Source organism: Amborella trichopoda, chromosome 2 (assembly GCF_054954075.1).
Source record: "Amborella trichopoda isolate Santa Cruz 75 chromosome 2, AtrichopodaSantaCruz75HAP2 v2.0, whole genome shotgun sequence".
In the NCBI taxonomy this organism is placed as follows: Eukaryota; Viridiplantae; Streptophyta; class Magnoliopsida; order Amborellales; family Amborellaceae; genus Amborella; species Amborella trichopoda.
This window is the reverse complement of record NC_142337.1, coordinates 7,143,399-7,169,179: the sequence shown is the minus strand read 5'-3', so window position 1 is coordinate 7,169,179 and position 25,781 is coordinate 7,143,399. Positions and strand designations below refer to the sequence as shown.

At 33.8% G+C, this 25,781-nt stretch overlaps 1 protein-coding gene across 1 annotated transcript; it reads right to left on the bottom strand.

Moving 5' to 3' along the window:
- Positions 1-1,060: 1,060 nt before the first annotated feature.
- On the bottom strand, positions 1,061-8,304 carry LOC18443192 (fe(2+) transport protein 1). Its single transcript, XM_006853384.4, has 3 exons — positions 7,631-8,304; positions 5,049-5,198; positions 1,061-1,536 (listed from the first exon to the last, which is right to left on the bottom strand). The coding sequence occupies exons 1-3, from the start codon at positions 8,219-8,221 to the stop codon at positions 1,231-1,233; spliced, it is 1,047 nt and encodes a 348-aa protein (XP_006853446.1). The 5' UTR covers positions 8,222-8,304; the 3' UTR covers positions 1,061-1,230.
- Between the last annotated feature and the right edge of the window lie 17,477 nt (positions 8,305-25,781).

The following is a 25,781-nucleotide window of genomic DNA, read 5'->3' as shown; positions in this document are numbered from 1 at the left end:
TTCCAAAAGACTATATCTTCCCATCCAAATAGCTGTTACTGGTGCAGGAGAAGTCTTCCAAAAAGTAAAGCGAATGGGCTCATCAACAAACATCCAAAAGCAAAGCAAACTTACCCATCCCAACAACTTAAAAATAAATAAAATAAAGAAATAAAAAAATCGAGTAAAGCAATACAATAATTCCACTCGCTAGTGCTTTTACTTCCGATCCAGATGTATTCGCTCCAGATGATCAACTCGATTGCCTCGACTAAATCGCATAGTCAGGGAGAAAAATAGATTTTCAAGCAGGTTTCTGAAACCAAAAACCATATCTCCAAGTAAAATCTAGAGGTGGTCCTTACTTTTACAGTTTTAGGATGCCACCTTATAGTAAACTCGGCCTTAAAAAAACTGTATTCGCACTTTTGTAGACGTATTTAATGTAACAGGTGAGGTTCGTATGATGTTGGCACCTTAAACAATCAAAGTAGGCCTCGCCCCAAAATGATGTCAAAAGATATGATTAACGCGCCAAAAATTCCCATGATAGTCTGCAAATCGATTTTCATATCTATCTAGGAAATGTTAAGCTTAAAAAATAATGTAGATCCAACAGACTCTAAGAAATGGACGGTCGCGATAATATCTTATAAGATGCATTATTTTCAAGACTTGAAATCCTTTTTGTTCACGTCTATCTATCTTGAGATTGAGATGATTAATTAGTGTGTTTTTTGGCATCATAATACTTTTCCCCAATTAGTTATAAGGTTGATACCTTATATAAACTTTTTTTCTTATTATAAAACTATGCCTTATAAAATTTTAAATATTAAGGAGATTATTTTGTCCTAAAACTATGTATGTTTTATGACCTCTTTCCTGGAATTTTAAATAAGATGGATTGTAATATTGAGCTCCGGCGTTCCCACTAACACCACCCTACAAGCACCTTCACCAACACTTTGAAAAAAAAACTAACTCCTAAACTATTTGATGAAATGGTTAGGTCTTACCCAGAAAAAAAAAAATCTTCTCATCCCAACTGCTAGTTGCTCCTCACACGAACGTGATCAAGTTTTCTTTTCTTTTTCTTTTTTTTGGTAATTTGGCCCATAAAAATAACATTATTGATAAAGAAAACTTTTTACATCATCACACCAACTACAGGTAACGAAAATTGAAACTAACGATTAAAAGGAAATGCAAAAGAAAACTAAGACAAGCATAAATTCCCCTTGAATGGGCCTAAGCCCATTTAGCCATGAGAGACATACCGCCAGCCCCTAGCAAAACTGAAGCATAAGCCATGGCTTGTAGCTTGGGACTATTTTGAAACCTTGACCCCATGAAATCAGTAGCCAAGAGATCCACCAAGGCCATGTAGTTAAGAAGCCCAGCTGAAGTTGCATTTAACACTCCCACAACAATGAGAGCTGTTGGGCTGCTTTCACTATACACATTTGACAAAAAAATCCCCAATGCTATTCCAAAAGGAGTTGTTACTGAGAAGAAGAACACCATGATAGACTTAGTCAAGATCTTGTACTCAGCCTGAAATCCAATTTTCCATCACATTTAAGTACCATAATATTGTTGCTGGTAAATATATATGCATAAATGTATGTCGAAGAAAATTTTGATGCAACAAAGAAACCATTGAGAATATAAACTTTAATGTTTACCTCATAAAATGCTCCCCTACAGCATACTGTCATACACCCTCATGTGAAAGAGCTATTATAGGAAGAACTGTGTAATTTGAAATTTGGGATCCACCCAAGAGTACTAAACTTCACAGCCTTTCAAATTACAAAAGTTCCAGATAGAGAGAGTAGTGAAAGGCGGATTTATTAATTTTGTTGTCTATTTTATAAAAAAAGTTATTCTAATGGGGCAAATTTGTAAATATTACCGCAAGACAATGGGAATTTTTTTCATCTTCATAAGGGGTAAATTTGAAATTTTAACTAAAAGACAAAAAACACTTTACAAATAAAGTTTCAGGACAATAACTTCCAAAATACCATTGTACTTTTGTGAAAATTTCAAAGTTGTCATTGCTTAATGGTAAAGTTATCTATTTAAATTATTTTTTAATTAAAAAAAATGATTGTTTTGATAAATACACCGATCACAACCCCTTCTAACTTGAACCTTTGTATTTTGAGGGGTTGTTATTTCTAGACAAACCCTATATATATATATATATATATAAGTTTATATAAAGTTGCAACCTTATAATGTAGAGTTACGGATGCACCTAAAAAATCCATCGGAAAAGATTGTTTTAATGTTGAAAAACCCTTTGATTGATCATCTCGACATCGAGATGTATGACTATGGAAAATAAAAAGATTTTAAGTCTCAAAAATAGTACATTTTACAACATATTATCTACACTGTTTATTTTCAAGATTTTCATATTTTTATAGATCTACTTGATTTTAACCATTTTTGAAATTTTAAATTTTATAATTAGATATAAAAATAGATTTTGAGATAATCCTAATAATATTTTACATCGAAATTATATACCATGAGAAAATTTGAAGGGCATCATACCTCTACACCTACGGAGGCGTCTGTATGCCAACTGCACCCATAATATATATATATATATATATATATATATATATATATATATATATATATATCGAGCTCTTAAAAACTTAGGTATGACTCTACAAGAAATAGACATTCTTAGGATGTTAATCTTTCATACACAAACAAAATAAATTTGAAAAATTCTCCTAGAAGGTTTTATTGAAAATATTTGAAAACATCGGGAAAACAACAAATATTTCCTAATTTTAACCTTATGACATTGAATGAATAGAAAAGAGACATATAGAAAGACTTTAAAATGTATAAGCAAATCCAGTCTACAAATCTATTCCAACTATCAACGAATTCCTAAGATTTCAGGTGAAATTTATTATTATCATTATCATTATTGTTATTGTTGTTGTTATTGTTACTGTTATTGTCGCCGAAGAAGTTAGATCTAACTTAGGTTTTAGCGAAGGGAATAAATAGAAGAAATGCTCCCGTACGAGATCTGAGTAGTGATTTTTTTAAAGGTAGGGCTCGTTTTGGTCATGGGCATCCGTGATGACATGACAAGCTAATGACATAATAATTTAAGAAATAAAAATAATAATTTTATGAAGAAAATATTTGAACCGTTAGTTTCAATTATTTTAGATAGACCACCTATTTGCATCCATGTTTCAAATTGATGCTTTATACATTAGAACCGCATATCGTAGAAATGTGGTCCAGCCCAGATGAAACAATTTTCCAATATATAAACAAATGAAACCATTTTGTATGTGCCTGAATAAAATATAACATAGAATGGAGACCATAGATAATGTTTAAAGACTCTTAATTAAATTTACCAAAAGATTTCGTGCTCCAGCGAGTGCATACTATGTATTTATTAGGACCCCAAGATTTTTAATATGTAGACTCATCATCCTCTAGACTAACCTCAAAGAAAATCCTTTCTTTCAAATCCTACTCTCAATGTGCCAGGCAAAAAATTATGTCACAATATTGAACAAAGCATCCAATTTTTAGACGGTAAGATCTAGTATCGAAGAACTCAAAATCCAATTCTTTTTAAAAATAGTTATTTATTTATTCTTAGATGGATTCAATGGTCTCATATTAGGTATTTTAACTGAGGGAGGAACTGTACAATATAGTGCTCCCATTGGGGCAAAGTATATGCACTCTTCTTTGTTTGGAAATACCCATCTAGTGCCTCTAAATGGGATCCCAAAAAATTTAGATGCAGAAAATACTTCGTAGATCTTTATGTGAAGGAGTAAGTGCATGGGAGCACACTATACACAATGTTTTATTTTATTGAGATTGTATACTCTGAGATTATTTATTTTGGTTACAGGGAGGTAACAACCACCTTTAGCCGTCCAATTTCGAATTGGATAACTTGGAGTGTGTCAAAAACTTCGATAAATTTTTTTGAAGAACTTTGAACTTAGCCAATAATATAATCATAACCACCGGATTTGAAATCCGACAGATCAGAGTGATTCTAACCGTCTTATACCAAAAGTAAATGGTCTATTTTTATCTTTTTCTTATTTTCTTTATGTTTCTTATCAGCTGCTTTCTTTTATTTGAATTGAATCTCTCTGTCTAAGACCTATATGCTCTTATTACGTCTCTCTAGTTCGTCATTTCCTTCATTTAAGCTCCTCTATTTCTTTTTTTTTTATTTAGTTAGTTAAGTGATCGGAGATGTAGCGCTATAATAGTTATGCTTTCTTAACTAGTCAAACCTTGCCTGTAACTTTTAGCTTTCTGACTGATTTGGTAGCATCGTTATGGTATTTATCATAAGCTTAGACTAAAATTTGTCCAGTATGACTCTAGAGATACTAGGTAAGGACATAGAAGTTATAGTTGAATAGTTTTAATGTATCAATATAATAATTATAACTCATAATTTTATAATATTTTATGTTTACATATCTGATTTTTTCATTTTCATTGTGTTTATTTTTTTTTGGACTTTTTTTTCATTCCATTTATTTTATTTTTTTTGTCAAGTCCGAAATATTCACGGTTCTCTAACTTAAGTCATTTTTGGAAGCAGTATTTTTTACCTGTTCTTTTTTCCAATATTTTTTGACACAAAATCAATTTATTACCGATGTTCTAATTTGCTGATATATTGTTATTCCGCAACTTGCTAACTATGGTACGAATACAACTTAGTTTGGGTTCGATTCCAAGTCCATCCATGACACTAGGAGATCCAGTCCAGGTTGGGATCTAAGTTGACCAGATCAAGACCAGACCACATTTTTGTAGAAACGAAATTCAGGTACGGTTCGCTGTTGAACCAACCCAGATTCAAATCTAATGCCTGACCCAAAGTGCCAAGTCCAGTCATTGTTCAGATCCACTTGGGCCTTAAACCGGGTCAGGTTTGGGGCAACCGTTTCCACCCCAACCCCTATCCTACTAAAATACATGACATGGATGCCTGAGAGAGAGAGAGAGAGAGAGAGAGAGAGAGAGGATTTTGCCTGGAGTATGGAACCACCAAGACCCATTCCTTCAAAGAGTTGATGGAAGCAAAGGGCAGCCACCAAGGGCCTTATGGTGCAAGGATTCATAGAGGCTCCCAATGACAGCCCAATCACCACCGAATGGACCACGATCCCCAATTCTAATACCTGAACAACATACCATGGCATTTTATGAAATCAGCATAAACCCGTGTGCAATTCAATTATAGAAAAAATATTAAAGAAATGATCAAAATATGCATTTTGAAGTTTGAATTTGGTCAATCGAATAAATGCAGTCATCCAATTTCACATCCCATGGTTAAGATTAATACATGCAGCCATCCAATTTCACATCCAATGGTTAAGATTAATGGTTACGATCTTGTACCGAAGGTAAATGGTCTCATTATATACAATCCCTTTTAAATATTCTAACTCACCGACCTGTACTCATGGTCATGTGTCTTTTGTCTTTAAATTTCAATCATGATTGCAAGCATGTTATTTGCTTAACTCGTAGTTCCAAAAAAAAAAATTTGTTTTGGGAAATTTTTTCTTAAATCATTTACTTTTTGTCTTGGGGATAAATATAAGAAAAAACAGTATTGGAATTTAGGATGGAATACAAAATTTTTTGGCGGTGTGATGTTTAAAAAGTTGAATTTCAGGGCATCTATAATTTTCCATAATTCTGACCTCTTTATATGAAAGATAAAGAGCCTTGTAGTATACAATCCCATTCCTAAATTAACTCAAATAATATGAATAAATATTTTTCAGAAATTACATATATCTCTCATACGTGCTTTGATAAATTTCCTGAAATATTGATAATTACTAATGACCTAGTCATGGCTAAGCAAATAAAAGATTTTATTATGGGAAAAAATCTCATCAGTCGCTGGGCAGACCACTATGTAGTGGTCCGCCTACGCCATTTAAGGGGCCTCTGGGGTATTTATTTTGCCCCAAACTTGGAATAGACACCCTCCTTTGCCCTAAGCGAATGAAAGATCTTACTATGAGAGAATACCTCGTCAGTCCTTGGGCAGACCACTATGTAGTGGTCCGCCTGCGCCATTTAAGGGGGCCTGAGTTATTTATTTTGCCCCAAGTTGGAATAAACACCCTCCTTGGCCTGATGAAGAAGTCAATGAAATATTTCACAGAAGAAAAAAGAGAAAAAAAAAAAAAAACTTCAAAATTTGACTGGCTAGATATAGGCTGTTTATTTTATGACTGACAAGATCTAGTCCTTTACTATCTCATTTTGTTTATAATGTTGATGAGGCAATATACTATATCTTAGGTGCTTGATTCGACATTATTTTCTTTTTCAAAGCATACCCCATGTTCCCCCCATTTTCTTTCGATTATTATCCAAATTTCATGATCGTTTTCCCCAATAGCAAGAGATTGAGTTTGCCAGATTTGAGTGGATGCTGTTGTGGCCTGCCCTCCCCAAAATTTTTCCTTTTACCACAATATTATAAGGACCGATATATTTCAAGAAATCCCCCTCTCCTATTTATATATGGGATTTTATACAATGAGACTAGTTACCTCTATTAAAAGGAGGTCTCAATTACATATAACCATTCGGTATGAAATTTGTTAGCTTGAATGTCTCAAAAAGTTTGAGAAATTTTCTATTGAATTTTGATCTTGGTCAATAGAATAAATACATACCACCCAATTTCACATCCAATGGTCAAGATGAATTGTAACTACCTTACACCAAATATAAATAGTCTCATTCTATACTTTACCTTTATATACCTACCAAACGTAAACATAACAAAGAAATGTGCAACATCTGTCGATAACTTCATACATACATACATAATGACAATTAAGTGATTATTTGGGAAAAAGATTTTTTTTCCCTATTTTTTTGTAAATCAATGAGGATAACAGGCCTCTACCTTAAAGTGATTATTTGGAGAAAAAAAGAAGAATTCTTTTTTTCCTTTATTTTTTAATGAATCAATCGAGATGACTGGCCTCTATGTATACAAAGTGGTCACTCATCTTAGTACTATTCTAGTCGAGACATGTCTAACTTTGAAATTCAGATGGGAACCGGTAGTAATGAAAATAAGGGTGTCAAATATTGGTGTGAATGCTTAAATTGGGATAAATAATAGTGTGCTAACGACTCTCCACATGCACTCTTGCATGTAAGCGTCCAATGTGCCATGCGGATCATTGTCAAAAGCTTTCATTCCTGGCGTGTCGTGTGTTACCAGGTTTCTCATCTTTTCCCCTCCATCTTCATTGCTTAATTGGTTAGCGCTCCACGTAGAGGCCCTCTCCCCCATTGAACCCAAAAAAAATTTATTACATGGAGTACTTCAATGTGTGACTCGGGCTTGGACTCGGTAGTATTCCCAGTCGGATTCGGCGGTGAAAAATAGTGATACGGATTTAATACTACGAGGATAATTTAATTTAATCTTTTAGCAACTCCTCCAGACGATCTCGAATTCGAGTTGAGATTCTAAGTTGGCTCGATAATAACTTATAAATAACCATATTCATGTAGGAAACCATTAAGAGGTAGGCGTCAAACATGAAATATTGAAAGGAAGACCAACCTGAGCAATGACTCGATACCGAAGCATGGCAGTTGCAGGGCCATCCTTGTGCTCAAAGCCATGACCATGACTATGGCCTATAGGGCTCATCTCAGTGTCGGTGCCAAGTGGATTAACGATCCCTTTCTTTTTGTCATTCATCCGGCGATAGAAACTGGTAGCGAAAGACTCCACCATGAGTGTAAACACAGCCGAGAGCATGGCGATGAACGTGGTGAAAGGAAACTTTTGCCAAGGATTTTCCGGCAGACAGCTGGAGGTCAGATTATTAAAGGAATCAGGGAGAACATGCATGTATCCTGTAGCAAGTATGACCCCCGCCGCAAAGGCCTTGACAACATAAAAGGCATCCCGATCAGGATTCAGAGCAGGCAACGATCGTGTTATCAATGGCAAACAAACACCGATCATGCTGCTTATCAAAATCGCGGCTATCGCCACTAGTTTCAAACGCAGAGCCGACGTTTTGTTGTAACAATCACCGGTCTCACGTTCGCATTCTCCGGAACCTAGGGTTTGGACCAAGAACGAAGAGAAAGCTAAGAAGAATACTAAAACACAGAGCTTTGGTTCAGAGAGCCTGAGACCCATTTCCTCAATTAAGAATATCTCTTTACAAGTACTCTCAAGAGGTACTTGCTTTGTACGCTTTGGTCATACGCCCTCTATTAATATATAGGCTCACTCTCCAGCTGCCCTTTATTTAAATCAACGGCCAAGATAGAGGGTCATCTCTCGTTGTCTGAGATGGGTCCACATCTACAAGATCTAGACCGCCCATTTGGTTTAGGGTTCGAGACGTGGGATCGAATTGTACTTTTGGGGAATGAAAATTGACGGCTGCGATGTATTGAATATTTTATGGAGAATTGTGGGCCGTTGCATCAAATCTTGACTTCGCAGTGGGGCGTGTGCTCTACACGAGGCCAGCATGGGATGAAACAGGACAAACACATACCCTACAGAAACAAAATGGGCAAATCAATGGTCCTTAGAGTGCCACGTGTGGCTGGTTTTTGGAATTGGATCTCAAGTCCAGCTAAGCCTCCTTCTTTCCAAGATTTTTTTTTTTAAGGTTCCTTCTCGTTTTTTTGTTTGTTTTCTTTTTAGCTTCACACTTATCCTTAATCATTAAATGTAAAATTTGCTATTAACTAGTAGATTCAAGACGAGAAGTTTTTATTGAACTAAAACAACACACTTCTAGCTATTGGATTTCAACCTTTTTGAGGAGCTTAGTTTCATAAAATATGTAATTATTAAATATGGGTATAAAATTAAATTGTTTTGATCAATTTAGGTAAGAAGTCATTAATTTAGATGAGAAATTTATCCAAACTTGGTGGTTCTCAATTTAGATAAGGAATTTATTTTTCTTACATATTGTTGTAGATCTCTATTACAAAGTGCCCTAATAGGGTTGGAATTTACCCGGACCCGACCTGAAACATGACTACCCGACCTGAAACATGACTACCCGACCTGGTGCGGGTTCGGGTATGGGTCAAAGAGTTGGACCCAGTAGGTCGTGTCTGGATCTAGATGGACCCACCCCAAACCCGACATATTATATTATATTATATTTTTTTATATAAAAATTATAAAGGTTATTGTAGTAATATATACATACACTTAATCTTACCATGTAGAATGGATTTTTCCTAAAATGAAATGTTTATTTTATTTTTATTTTTTTAAGAGTTCTTTTCATTAATTAAGGAGCTCCTTTCTTTAACTTTGCCAAAATTACTCTCCAATTCTAGATATTGGATGTTAAATCATCCACAACACGGGGACGTCTGAAGGGTGCATAAGAATTTGGCAAATATTTCGCACATATTTACAATTTGTACTTATTCACCGAATGTTTTCATTAAAAGATGATAATTTATTCTCCATTTATGAAAACTTAAACGAAAAAGTTTATGTAAGGTTGGAACCGTAAAATGTAGAATTAGAGTTGCGCCTCAAAAATCCATCGAAAAAGGTTTTTGTAGTGTTGAAAAACCCGCTAATTGATCATCTCGACATCGAGATTAATGAATATAAAAAAAAAAAATAAGTTCCAAAAATAGTGCATCTTACAACACATTATCTAGACCGTCCAGTTTCAAGATTTTCATATGTTCGTAGATCTACTTGATTTTAAACATTTTTAGAGTTTAAAATTTTATAATTAGATGCGAAAATAGATTTTCAATAATCCTAAAAACAATTTATATCAAAATTATATGTTATGATAAAATTTGGAGGTGCGCCTTAATTGGATTGTTTAAGGTTACCACCTTGTAGAAACCACACCCAAACTTAAATGTGTTGTTTGACCGATCACTTTGTTCCAACTTGTATCTTACATCTGTATTACTTTTCAATTTCTTCGGTTGTGCTATATATTTGGGCTCGAACTTTGAATTGAAAAGATATGACCGAACTTTGATTCTTTTAAATGTAATATCTTTGAAATTTTTTAAGGGTGCGGTTTGTATAGAGCCTAGGCTCTAAACAAATAAATTAGAGCCCACCTTCATAATGTCAAGAAATATAGTTTCAATGTTGAAAATCTTTGTGATAGCCTTAAAATATATTTTTATCGTTATTTATAAAGCTTAAAGCTTCAAAAATAGTGTAGATCGATATATCTATGAAAACTTGAAAATTTTTAAAATTGACGGTTAAAAAATACGTTGCAAAATACATTATTTCCAAAAACTTGAAATCCATTTTTTTATCCCATATCCACGCATCTTGATGTCGAGATGGTCATTTTGAGGATATTTGGGCATCACAACAACCTCTCCTACTGAAATTTTTGAGGTAGGTTCTAATTTGACTGTTTAGAGCCTCGGCTCTATATAAACTTTTCCCTTTTTTTAAAGAACTTAAAGATACAAGAAAAATCGTAAACTAAAAATACTTTGGAGGTTCTGCAAAAAATCATCATCCAGTAGCAATTAAATACTAATTTTGAACTTGGCAAAACTAAAACTAATGGGTTTATTTACCTAACTTGTGAGGTGCTATCATTCCAACCCAATGCCGCTGATTTTTATTAAAAATACATAAATATCCTTAGCAACTCATCGTTGGGAGCGCGATCTATCATGTTGTTGACCTTTCGGAAGAAAAATCATATGCCAAAAGATTTTCTACTCATGTGGGAGTATAGTATCCATTTGCTCCGTCTAGTAAAACGTACCTAAGAGTATCTTTTAAATCCCAAATTTGAGGACGTGATCTCTAGAACCCCGCAACCAACCTCAAAGAAAAAAAGAGCTAACTCTCACTCTCTCTGTACCTAAAAAGAATGGAATCATAAGATTCCACCCGAACTTTTTAATTTTTGAAGGGAATGATCAAGATGTTCAAGAACTCAAAATCCAAATATTTTAAATATTTGAAAATAACCATCTCGTTATAATTAGATGGATCCAAAATTTCAAAAAAAAGAATTCCAACTAAGTGTTTTGCTCGAGTGAGTAAATGCATAGTATGCTCCTTCGGAAGCATAGTATATTTATCATTCCACACAATAATACATCTGATGTCAACCATTGTAGACAACGAGTGATGGAGATGATCCTAAAAAATCATGGTATACCCTCTCAAATTATGCGAATATTATTGTGGCTTTATTGTTTTAATTAATCTTAATAATTTGGGTGCAGATTGTATGGAACCGAAGCTCTCAACAATCAAAATAAAGCACACCTTCAAATAGTATTGAGAAATGTGGTTTCAATACGAAATCTTTGGTATAGCCTTCAAATATATTTTCATTTTTATTATGAAATTTAAAGATTCAAAGATAGTGTAGATTGAGCAGATCCATTAAAACTTGAAAATCTTGAAAATTGATGGGCCAAAAATGCATTACAAGATGCACCTATTTTCAAAACTTTAAATCCATTTTTTTCTCATGTCCATGCATCTTGATTTCGAGATGATCAATTTTAGGATATTTGGGCATCAAAACAACCTCTTCAAATAAAATTTTTGAAGTGAAGTAGGCTCTAATTTGATTGTTTAGAGCCTCGCACTTATATTAGCCTTTTCTTTGTTAATATGTTAGAATAAAAGAGAATGATTTCATGCAATGGTTGTATAGTAATATAATGCAACCATTTTCAAAAACTATATTAGAGACATTTGTTTGACACGAATTTTTAAATATACACTCTTTTCATTCTGAAGAACAATCATAAAAAGGAAAATTTTGAAAAAATACTCTAAAAAGTTTTCATTCTAGATCTTGAAATTCACCAAATGAATGGTCGAGGTTCATTGTTGGATGGTTACTAATTTTGACCATATCAAGGGTGCAAATTGAAAAAAAAAATTTCATAGAATTGATTACGAGGATGAAGAGAATATGTGTGTAAAATTTAGGGTCATAAAAATGCCAAAAATGTGGTTTTTTAGATGTATAGTTGCATTATACTACTATGCAATTGTTGTATTGGATCATTTATACAATAAAATCATTTATATTTATGATAATGTGGTCATAATTACTCATACTCATTAGATATTAAATTGGATATTAAATTGGATGGCTCGGGCTAATAACGAAATCCGACAATTTTTTAAAAACAATTTGAGTCTTTTTAGTGACAATCTTACAAATATAACCCACGCACGCTATCGGATTTCACTTCATATGGTAGTAAATAATTGCGGCCACATATACCAACCATTTTTTAATTATTTATTTTCTTAAAGGCTTGGTATGTGTTGCAATCGAATCTCCAACGTGTACTTGAGATGACAAGCACGCCGTACCATCCGGTTTTGTAGTCAATGTTGTATGGTCAATCGAATCTCCAACTTGTACTTGAGTAAAAACCACATCTTCGAGTGCTTATGAGATTCTAAAGTTGTGACACGTAACTGCTTCAAATTTTAAAAAATAAGGGAGAGAACTTATATAATGTCTCGACCTTATACTTTATGAGTAAGGTACACCAAAAAACTCCATTAGCATGGGTTGTTATTATGTTGAAATTCTCAAATCATCTATCTCGACCTCGAAATTTATTGACATGATAAAAAAGGGGATTTTTAATACTAAAAATGATTTATGTTCTAATATATTATCTGAACAGTCCAATTTTAAGATTTTCAAGTGTTTATAGATCTATCTGATTTTCATCATTTCTGGAACTTTAAACTTCATAATTAGGGACAACAATATATTTTCTGCATAATTTTGAGTCGCACCTTAATTCAATAGTATAAGGTTGAAACCTAATACAAACCTCACCCAAAAATAAATTATATGCATTTTATGTGTCTCAAAAAAAAAAAAAAAAAGAGAATCTCTCTCTCTAAATAAATTAAATATATTCTATATGTGCCCAAAACATGCCCCTCTCCCTCCTCTCTCTCTCTTCAGAAAAATATTCATCTTGCGATTTTAAAGTGGATTGCAACATTTTAGATCCAATAGTTCGAGGATCATTTACCTAATGAGCGAGTCCACAATATAGTCCCACCACAACATGCCATACATCTAGAAAGGAAAAGAGGTTATGTTGAAACCAAAAGGTACCCTACTTCCTTGGGAGTATATTGTTTGTCTACTCCCTTGGGAGTATATTGTTCGCTTACTCCCGCGTGATACACTGCACCAAGGACCCCAATTTTTGGGATGTAACCTCTTCAACAAATAAACTAATCTCAATAAAACAAAACAAAAAAATTCTAACTACACCCTCTAATCACTTTAAAAAAATAATGTCTCAAGATTGAATAGAAACCCTCCATTTTTATAGGGTTAGATCTAAGCGTTACAAAACTCAACTTTAAAATTTTGTTTTTTGAGAATAGTCATCTGCTAATTCTAAGGTGGTTACCAAAATTTCATATTAAAAAAATCCTCCCAAATTGGTCACCTAACTGAGGAGTAGAAGTATACTATGCTCCTGAGGGAGCATTGTAGAATTTGCAATAAAAAAAATAGTGATGAGAGAGAAAGATCTATAAGATATATACGTTATTCGGTAATAGTGCCTACATCCACAAAGGATAAACCAGTATCTCATTCATAGGGATTACCCTAGTTTACCAAAGATATATAGAGTTACAATTTTTGCCTTTTAGGAAACAAACATCATTACAATAATAATCGCACAAAATAGGACACTCAATATACAAGATAATAAACTCAATATATGGTTTTTATAACTTTCTACACTCCCCATCAAGTTGGTGCATAGATATCAATATTGCCCAACTTGGATAGTGTCTGATAAAACTTTGTCTTTGCAATAACTTTGGTAAACATGTCTGCAAGTTGGTCTTTACTTCGAACATAAGGAGTACGAATAATTTTTTATTGGACCTTTTCTCTTACAAAGTGACAATCAAATTATATGTGTTTAGTTCTTTCATGAAAAATTAGATTGGAGGTTATATGCATAGCTGCGTGATTATCACATAACATCTTCATTTGATTGACCGCTGGGAACCCATATCTCGAAGTAGGTATTTTAGCTACATCAATTCAATTGTAGTTGAAGCCATAGCTCTGTATTCAGCCTTTACACTGGATCAAAAAATTAAATTTTGTTTATTGCTTTTTCAAGTAACTAAGTTTCATCTGACCAATGTACAATAGCCGGTAGTGGACCTCTTGTCAATTGGACTACCTCCCTAGTAAGCATCAGAATAACTAATAATATTAGTGTGACCATTCAGTTTCAACTAAACACCTCTACCGGGTTACAACTTAAGATATATGAGAATCCTAACAACAGCTTCTGTCACGCCCCAAGAATTTACTATACTAATATTCTTGAGATGTGACAGTCAAAACATATATACATCTCTTGATAGGAAAAATTTACAGTGGCGAATTCTTACAAGGTAACAAAAGAAAATTTAAGCACAACTACAATATCTTTCAAGGTTGATCTTGACGAGCACTCAAAATGAAACCGTTGTTATCCTGAAAAAATGTTTACCATAATTTGATGAGTTTGGCTACTCAGTAAATGATCATCATAATCCTAAAAATAATCATGATTGAAAGATATCAATATTTTCAAAAAGGAGATCTATTAACAAAAATACATTAACAGTTTCACTTTAAAAAAAAAAAAGTATAATTAAGTATAATTCAAATAATTGAAATACGTATAACATTTTAACGGCAACGCATAATTCAAAGGATTTCACAAAATACCTTACTGGCATCCCAAGTAGGTAACTTATATACCCCATCAGCGTCCTGATGGGTTCACTTAATCCCTATCGGCGTTTCGGATAGGTCCACTTAATCCCTGCAGGTCCGCTTATACCTCACCGGCGTACCGGATAAGTCCACTTAATCCCTACCGGCGTCCCGGATAGGTCCACTTATACCTCACCGGCGAACCGGATGAGTCCACTTGCATACTTAAAATATTTCTAAATCTCTTTAAACATTCGAACGCAGCAATATCATGTACTTAACATATCATTGAAATCATTAATATGAATTTCATTGAAACCATTAATAACAGTCACTTCCAATAATATTTTAAAAACACTCAAATTCAAAAAGGTGGCAATTCGTAAAAACATTCTAGCATAATTGCCAATCTAATATGTATAGAAAGACTCTTATAGAAATTCAAGAATACGGGATCATCACAATTTATGGGATGTCAATTCGTAAATAAATATTTCACAGACTATTTCACAGACAATGCTATAATCAATTGCAAAAATATCAGTTTTCAAATAATAAGGCAGTCATTTGCACATGAATTTTACAATGTCTAAATATTAAAAAATAGTAGAAAGAATTCTCACAATTTTACTAGCAGCAGAATTAGCACATTTATTTCTAATAATTTTACATCATCTAAATTTTTCTAACAATAGACAAGAAAAATAAATAAATTTATTTCTAATAATTTACAGCATTTAAAATTTCTAACATAGATAAAATATCACAATTTTATTAAAAAAATTATTTTTCAAATTAATGAGGTCGCTTGTGCATAAAATTTATCGCGCCTAAAATTCATAATAATAAGCAGAAGTAATTATTTCATTTCATTTTCAAAATGAACGGATTATTTTTCAAGATAATGAAGTCACTTACCTAAAATATTGGAGAGGGAGCTTTCGATAAAAATTCGACTAGAGAGAGAAAGAGCTCACTGCGTTTCGACTAAAGAGAGAGATCTCAAAACTTTCTAGGGTAGGAATCTTTACCTCTCCAAATTTAAATTTTTATAATATATTATTATATTATTTTATTAGGCTCCACCTTATAACTGAGGTGTTACCTTAATATTATGTGAGAGACGATTAAGGCCCACGTCAACTAAGGACTTGGTAAGAGAAAGGAAAAAGCTTAAACCAAAAGCTTTGGAAGATAGTGATGGTCCCTAAGGACCATCATGTTCATATGGACCATTACTTATTCAAAGTTTTTTGTCTCTCTTTTTTTTTTTTTTTTTTCTTTTGAAATTTTAGGATTATTATAGCTTCCATATGACACAATCTAGGAGAATGCATAAATTAGCTCACAAGACTATAGCCGCATACATCACTTATTAAAAGTTTTTTTTCTCCTTTTTTTTTTTTTTTTTTTTTTTGAAATTTTAGGATTATTATATTCTTCTCCCCTTAAAGAAATTTAGTCCTCTAAATTTATGTACCTGATTACTGAAAAAGATATGGATATTTTGCTCTGATACCATAATTGTCACACCCCAAGAATTTACAATACTAATATTCCTGAGATGTGACAGTCAAAACATATATACATCTCTTGATAGGAAAAATTTACAGTGGATAATTCTTACAAGGTAACAAAAGAAAGTTTAAGCACAACTACAATATCTTTCAAGGTTGATCTTGACGAGCACTCAAAATAAAACCGATGTTATCCTGAAAAAATGTTTACCATAATTTGATGAGTTTGGCTACTCAGTAAGTGATCATCATAATCCTAAAAATAATCATGATTGAAAGATATCAATATTTTCAAAAAGGAGATCTATTAACAGAAATGCATTAACAGTTTCACTTTAAAAAAAAAATGCATAATTAAGTATAATTCAAATAATTGAAATGCGTATAACATTTTAATGGCAACGCATAATTCAAAGGATTTCACAAAATACCCTACTGACGTCCCAAGTAGGTCACTTATATACCTCATCAGCATCCTTATGGGTCCACTTAATCCCTATCGACGTCCCAGATAGGTCTACTTAATCCCTGCAGGTCCACTTATACCTCACCGGCGTACCGGATGAGTCCACTTAATCCCTACTGGCGTCCCGGATAGGTCCACTTATATCTCACCGGTGAACCGGATGAGTCTCCTTGCATATTTAAAATATTTCTAAATCTCTTTAAACATTCGAACGCAGCAATATCATGTACTCAACATATCACTGAAATCATTAATATGAATTTCACTAAAACGATTAATAACAGTCACTTCCAATAACATTTCGAAAACACCCAGTCAAATATTTTGGGCTCAAATTCAGAAAGGTAGCCGTTCGTAAAAACATTCTAGCATAATTGCCAATCTAATATGTATAGAAAGACTCTTATAGAAATTCAAGAATACGGAATCATCACAATTTATGGGATGTCAATTTGTAAATAAACATTTAACAGACAATGCTATAATCAAATGCAAAATATCAATTGTCAAATAATAAGGCAGTCATTTGCACATGAAATTTACAATGTCTAAAAATTCAAAAACAGTAGAAAGAAAATCTCACAATTTTACTAAAAGCAGAAATATCACATTTATTTCTAATAATTTTACAGTATCTAAAATTTTCTAACAATAAACAAGAAAAATAAATAAATTTATTTTTAAGAATTTACAGCATTTAGAATTTCTAACATAGATAAAATATCACAATTTTCTTAAAAAGATTATTTTTCAAAATAATGAGGTAACTTGCGCATAAAATTTACCGCGCATAAAATTCATGATAACAATCAGAAATAATTATTTCATTTCATTTTTAAAAAGAACGGATTATTTTTCAAGATAATGAAGTCACTTACCTAAAATATTTGAGAGGGAACTTCCGATCAAAATTGGACTAGAGAGAGAAAGAGCTCACCGCGTTTCGACTAACGAGAGAGATCTCAAAACTTTCTAGGGTGGGAATCCTCATCTCTTCGAATTTAAATTCTTATAATATATTATTATATTATTTTATTGAGCTTCACCTCATACCTGAGGTGTTACCTTAATATTATACGAGAGACGATTAAGGCCCACGTCAACTAAGGACTTGGTAAGAGAAAGGAAAAAGCTTAAACCAAAAGCTTTAGAAGATAGTGATGGCCCCTAAGGACCATCATGCTCATATGGATCATCACTTATTCAAAGTTTTTTATCTCTTTTTTTTTTTTTTTTTTCTTTTGAAATTTTAGGATTATTACAGCTTCCAGATGACACAATCTAGGAGAATGCATAAATTAGCTCACAAGACTAGCCGCATACATTATATCTGGTCGTGTCACAGTCAAGTAAATCAATCTGCCCACAAGTCTCTAAAAGCGACTCACATCTTCAAAAGGTTTTCCATTTGTTAAATTAAGCTTGCAATTAATATCAACATGATTGTCAATGGGTTTGACTTCTAGTTTTCCAGTTTCTTTCAACAGATCTAGTACATATTTCCTTTGACAAATGAAGAGTCTTTTTTTTTAATGTGCTACTCCAATACCGAGAAAATACTTTAGCTGACCAAAGTCTTTGATGTCAAATTTCTTATGAAGATAACTTGTATGTTATATGATTCTTTTTTATCATCACTTGTAACGATAGTATCATCAATGTAAATGAATACAATTGTTGTACCTGAAGTCCCATTTTTTACAAACATCGAAGAATCAACAAAACTTGTAAGAAACCCGACACTCATTAAAGCTTAACTGACTTTCGCATGCCATGCACGAGGTAATTGTTTTAAGTCCATGCAAATCCTTCTTTAATTTACATACAAGACGTTTCTCATTTTCTTTAGAATTCCTTTGAGGAAGACTCGTGCAGACTTCTTCTTCAAGGTCACCATGTAAGAAGTCATTTTTAATATCCATCTGATGAGGAGAGGAAGCACAATTAACTACGATAGATAAAAGAACACAAACAATATTCATCTTGGCAACTAGTGCAAAAGTCTCTTTATATTCGATCCCATAAGTTTGAGTAAATTATTTGGCCACTAACCTGACGTTATATCTCTCAACTGACCCATCACTATTATATTTAATTTTATAAACCCATCTGCATCCAACTACTTTCTTCCCTTTAAGTAGCTTGACAAATATCCCAAGTATGGTTCTTGTCAAGTGCTTGAACTTATTCTTTCATGGCCTTCCTCCACACAAGTTGAGAAATAACATTTTGAAAATTGGTTGGTTCATAATTATTAGAAATAGGAGAGATATTTTGATAGGTAATATAATTTTGAACATGATAAGAAACTGCACGGTAAGTACAAATATCTTGAAGTCTAGATGAAGATTGTGAGATATGAGAAGACCTGCGCAAGGGGGGTCAAGTGGGCCACAACCACGGCATAGTCTTTTTCTTCTAAACCAGTTTGGTGAGTTTCAGAGGTATCTTTAGCTTAGGCTTGATCATCATGACTTATTCGGGGTGTGTTGGACATATCACTGGTGCTAATATCAGGCAAGGGCAAATGACCTCTTGAACACTCCCCTTGAGTGAAATTTTCCAAACCACTCTCCAATGTGTTATGGAAATGAGACTTTGTTTTAACAAATTGAACATATTTGAAAATATGCATTTTTCTAGTTATGGGATCATAAAATTTGTTTCCCTTTTGAGTAGAAGAGTATCAAAGAATGATACATCTATTGGAATGTTTACCAAGTTTATCTCGATTGTGCCCAGCCACATGAACATAAGACACAAATCCAAATACTCGTAAATGAGATAAATCAATTTTTCTATTTTTCAAAATTTCAAGGGGAGATTTATCTTTAAGAATTTTGCTTGGAAGTCTGTTAATCAAATAGCAAGAAGTTAAAACAGCTTCAGACCAATAAATTTTTAGAACATGTATCTAAAACATCAAAAACCTTGTAGCTTCTAAAAGGTGTTGTTTTTCCTTTCAGCAACTCCATTCTGTTGAGATGCTCCAACACACAATGTTTGGTATAGAATATCAAGATTCAATAAATGCTCAGAAAAAGCTTTGTTCACATACTCTGTGTCATTATCAGTCTGCAGAATTTTAATCTTCCCATTGTATTGAGTGAAAATTAGTTTGGAAAATTCTTTGAACACAGGAAAAACTTATGTTTTTTATTTCAATAAATATACCCAAGTAGCACGAGAACAATCATCGATAAAAGTAAGAAAATATTTAAAGCTAGTATAAGAATCAACTGGGGCTGGTCCCTAGACATCAGAATGTATAAAATTAAACGGTTCTTTTGAAATATGCATAGAAGACTAAAAATGAAGTATTGCTTGTTTTAAGAATTTACAGACTCCACAAAAATGAGAGTACAAAGATAGAGAAAGCATCAAAAATTTTCAAACTTTATTTGAGGGGTGCCTAAATCTCCAATGCCACAATTTTTTAATATCGAAATTATCTTAACTGGCAACCAAAGTCTTATTCTCCTGTTTGAATAAATATAGCCCATGGGATAGTCTTCTCTCACTAATCTTCCTCCCCACGGCTCAGTCTTGGAAAATCAAAAAGTTGGGAGAAAAAGTAACATTGTAATTCATGCTCTAAGTAATTTTACTAATAGACATCAAGTTAGAAGAAAATGCTGATATAAAAAGAACTTCTGAGTTTTGTGACTTGGAGAAGAAATTGCTCATACTAACACTATGGACATGAATCAAAGAACTATGAACAATAAACACATGGTTCATATTTTCATTATTTTTTAGGTTAGATAGACACTGCAAATTACCAATCATATGATCTGTGGTCCCTGAGTCTATTATCCAAAAAAAAGTATCACAGAAAGTTGTGAGAGCATCCCTTCCCCATCAAGATAATTGTTAGAGTATTTACCACCACCACTATTTTAGGCCTTTTTGTTTCATATTTCTCACAATTAGCAACCAGGAAAAAATTCTCAACCACTAGTTATGTGTCCATGTTTAGATTTTTCAAAGATATAACAAGAAACAACTTCCAACCAAACTAGATAATTAAGTTCATTCAAAGGAACAATAGTAATTTTCATACTAGAGTGATTTTCTAAATCAGTCATTACGAAGAAATAAAGAGAACCATAAAACTGACCTGATTAGCAGCAAAACACGACAAAGAATAAAAGATGCCGCTACCAATCGAAGATCCCAAAGAGCATTGTTGTTTTTCTCTCTAGAAGACATCAATATACGTCCAACGGCTTGTGGGTGCTAAGAATCGTGGCTGCGTGCAAGATTTGCTAGAGAGAGAGTAGAGTGTCCGTGAAAAAATTTCAAAAAGGAAAAAATCTTGGTGTTTATCTTTGCTGCATGCAAAAATCTATTGCACCCCTTGCTACGCGCACAAGAAACACACTTCCTCATGAAAGAAATACCTATGTAATCTTTTGCCAGGGAAATATAATTTTTTCAAAAAAATAAAATTAATAATCACCCCTTTTAACTTTGGCAACAAGATCACTCACAGATGAACTTTTTACAAACAATAGATATTCCAAAAATTAAATAACACATCAATAAAATAAATCTCAACTACTTGATGCCATTTATACAACCTACTATTGTGTTTGAGAATAAAATAAAAGAACAAACAATTAAAATAAAAAGATGCCGGAGATTACCTCAATCCGGTTTTTTATACCCCACACCGAGTCACCACATCCAATGGCGCGGGATCAGCGGTCTAGCTTCAATCTCGAATCGGGAAAGCTAATTTCGGCCAAACTAGGTAATCACCCTTAAATCTCTATAAAACCCTAACTCCAAAATAATTAGACTCAAATCTTAATTTTTCTAACCCTTAGATTAGATCATGAGAGAGAGAGAGAGAGTCTCTATGTTGGGGCGTGCCCTCCAGGGTCTTTTTTAGGAGAGAGAGAGTAGAAAGAGAAAATAAGATAGTAGAGAGAGATTCCCATGACCCACAGTCTAAGCAAGGACTCATTAGCGGGTCACCAAAGTCTGGTTGATGAGCCAAGGAGTCACAATCCTAGTCTGTAGATTATAGGTCCTCCCCTAGAGACAAGTCAAAGTCACCACGACCTGATGCGACCACAGCTCTATGGCGCATAGAGGTATCTCTTGCACATGCATATGCTTCACCCAAAGGTGAATAGCTAGTTTTTCCGAACAATCTATCTATATGCATATCGTGTGATGGAACATGAATGAAGTTTTGGCCCCCGACTCTAAAGGCCTATCATCACACACAAGGGTCACACAGTCCCTCAGCTTACTCATCTAGGCATAAGCTCCGACCTCATCAAGGGCTAACCCAAAAACCCTTCTCAGTTTTTTTTTATTTTTTTTATGCCCTGGTACTTTCGGTTTTCCAACCGACTGGCCTAGACAGTCAAGCACAATTCGTTATCCGTAAATATTATTTGCTTAATATGGTCTTCGAAGGACCACGCTCTTATTCAATTTATGCTCTATTATAGTAAATATTTTTCATTACACACTTATAAAGCCTTTAAAGGCCACATAAACCCGACATCTACCACTTGGCCTTACATTATCTCTTCATCACTTTCTCTCATCCCCATCTCTCTCACATGTCTAACAAAAACACTAGGGACAACTCCCTTAATTAAAGGGTCTGCAATCATCAAATATGTAGATATGTAACTGATTTCTATCTCTTTCAATCTCACCTTGTTTCTCAAGTGATAGAAGTATGGCTTGATAATCTTGAAATTCTTGTGAAACCGAGGTTCCTTAAAGACACAAATAGCCGTCGTGTTGTCGCAGAAAATTGGATAGTCTTCTCTCTCCTGTTTCTTATTATTTTGATGTCCAACACATATGAAGCTTCTCCAAGATCCTTCATATCGAAGAGTTGTATAAGGAAATCTTTCGTCTCTACTACTAGAGCAATTGAACTACTAACAATTAGCATATCTTCTACATATAACGATATAAAGACCATATCACTCCCACTAACCTTTTGATATATGTAATAATCCTTATTATTTGTAGAGAATCCTGCAAGAACAAGAGTCTCTTGAAATTTTATGTACCATTGTCGCGATGATTGTTTCAGGCCATAATGGGATTTATGAAGTTTGCATACAAGGTTTTCTTTCCCTTTCTCCTCAAATCCCTCAGGTTGGGTCATGTAAATTTCTTCTTCTAAATCTCCATTTAGAAAGGTTGTTTTGACATCCATTTGTTGAACCTCAAAGTCAAAATGGGATGCTGTAGCTATAAGGATTTGGATAGATGGGAATTTGTCAAGAGGGGAAAAAGTTTCTTCATAATCTATCCCTTCTTTCTGGGAGAAACTCTTTGCAACCAACCTAGCTTTGTATTTTTCTATTTCCCTTCAGAGTTCAACTTTTTCTTGAAGATCCACTTACAACTAATGGCCTTACGTTTTTCAGGTAGGGGTACTAATTCCCATACATGGTTTTAGTTAATATAAGCATACTCATCTTTCATGGCTTCTACCGAGTATTCCCTTTTAGGACAGGTCAAGGCTTCACGGTGAGTTCTAGGTTATGAATCTGTATTTTCCCCAACCTTATCAAAATGTTCTCCAAGGTAGACAAAATGTTCTAGGTAAAGAGATGGTGTACTGACTCGGTTACTTCATCTTAGTTCAGGTAAAGGTTCACTTTCTTTAAGGAGTTCAGAAACAGGTTGGGTTGGTTTAGAGTCTCGAACTACATCCTTATTTTTTGCCTCTTCGTAAAAGTTGGCTTGTTTTCTACTCACCCTTGCTTCAAGGAACTCTTCCTCAAGGAAGTGAGCATCGCGGCTTTCAATAACCGTACCAGTTTCAAGATTGTAGAATCGATGCACCTTACCCTGATCTGGGTAACCAATGAAACTGGATTTGACAGTTTTGGGTTTCAATTTGGCTCTAATTTGATGTGGGATAAGGACATAGGCTGAGGAACCTCAAATTTTCAGGTGTTCAAGAGAGGGAGTACGACTTGTGAAAATTTCGTGAGGTGTAAGTGGGGCAGCTTTTGTGGGAGTCTGGTTAAGGATATAACATGTCGTTAATACGGCTTCTCCCCAAAACTCCAATGAGAGATTTGCATGCGCCATTATACTCCTTACCATTTCCACTAAGGTCTTATTCTTTCTCTCAGCTACACCATTTTGTTCAAGAGTATAAGGCATGATGTACTGATTGATGATCACATTTTCAATATACAATTCTTTGAAAAGGTCAAATGAATATTCCCTCCCTCTATCGGTTCTAAGGACTTTATTTCAGGTTGGTTTGATTCTCTACTTGGGGTTTATATTCTTTCAATTTTTCTAGGGCTTTTGATTTTGCATGAATAAGGTACACATGGCCATATCTCGAGTGGTCATCTATAAAAGAGATAAAATATCTTTTTTCACTTTTGGTGCTCACATTCGTAGGTTCACATATGTCACTATGAACGATTTCCAATACGCTAGTAGTTCTTTTTGCCCTGGTGGTATTTTTTCTGATTAGTTTTTCTTGCACATAAGACTCGCACACTTTCGATAAATCTCCCTTATAATTTTGAATAATCCCATCCAATTTTAATCTTTTCATTCGTTTAATATTAATGTGTCATAACCTCATATGTCATAGGATAGCATCTAATTCATTAGGGGACGAGACATAAGCAACATTCTCTTTTATTTCAATGGTAAATAGACCGTCTACAAGTCGTCAAGTCATGATCACATATTTCCCCTTCTTGACCACCACTTTCTCCCCAATGAAAGTGGTTATAAATCCAGCCATAGACATCTTAAGAATCGAAACCAAGCACTTCCTCATATCAGAAGCATAAAGTGCTTGTTTTAGGATCAAGATGCTCTCACTCTTTAGTTTCAGCTCAAAATCTTCAACTCCAAGTACATCAGTCTTCTGATTTCTTCTCATATAATTATGTTGCTGTCCTTGCCCCATGGGAGTGAAAGAATGGTAACCTTCATTAGTGTTTGTGACATGAGCTGTAGCCCCCGAGTCAAGACACCAAGAAGCTTCCTTGGGGTCAGCTAGCATGGACTCAAAAACCACACAGGCCAATTCCTTGTTAGTTCCACCAGATTTGTTGGACCGACAATTATTGGCTATGTGGCCCACCTTCTTGCAAATAAAACAAGTTCGAGTCTCTCTCTTTGCTCTGTTATTTCCAAAATCTCTTCTTTTGAAATATCTTTTCTTCTCAAAAGTATTTCTTCCCTTTCCTTTCTTAAATTTAAAAGATGGTTGAGATTTTACCATATGCACAGCGTCCCTTGGGGTTTGCCTTGAACTCCTCATTTCTTTTTCAAATTTGATAGTCATGATGAGTTCTTCCAATTTTTGTGTTTTTCTTCTAGCAGAGATGGAAGTTATGAAAGTCTCCCATGAATTAGGGAGAGAATTCATTAAATGAATCAATTGTATAGATTCATTGGGCTTCATGCCTGTATCTTCCAAATCTCTTACTAACGCATGAAACACGTGCATATGATATGCAAACTTGGTACTTTCTACCATTTTTAAATCATTGTATTTTCTCATAGCCATAGTTTGCTTCATGACAGATGGTTCAGCATACTCTCTTTCAAGTTTATCAAAAATCTCACTTGCCGTATAGATTGACTCGTATTCAGAAGCATTCGAGTCAGTCATGGCACATAAAAGAATGTGTTTGCATATCAAGTTCCTCATTTTCCAGTTGGCGTACTCATCTTTGATTATTTGAGATGAGTCGTCAGTTGGACGATGAGGTCGGTCCTCAAAGAATACCTCATGTAATTTTTTTTCATAGAGCACAAATTTGATGTTTCTTATCCATGAAGCAAAGTTGGTCTCATCAAAGCTTTCGGTTATCAAGATTTCAGAGATAAAGGTACGAGCAGCCATTATTTTATTTTCTCAAGCAAAAATAAGAAAAGACTCTTAATGGCAATCAAGTAAAACTAGCTCTGATACCAATGAAAGAAAGACCTATGTAATCTTTTGACAGAGAAATATAAAGTTTTTTT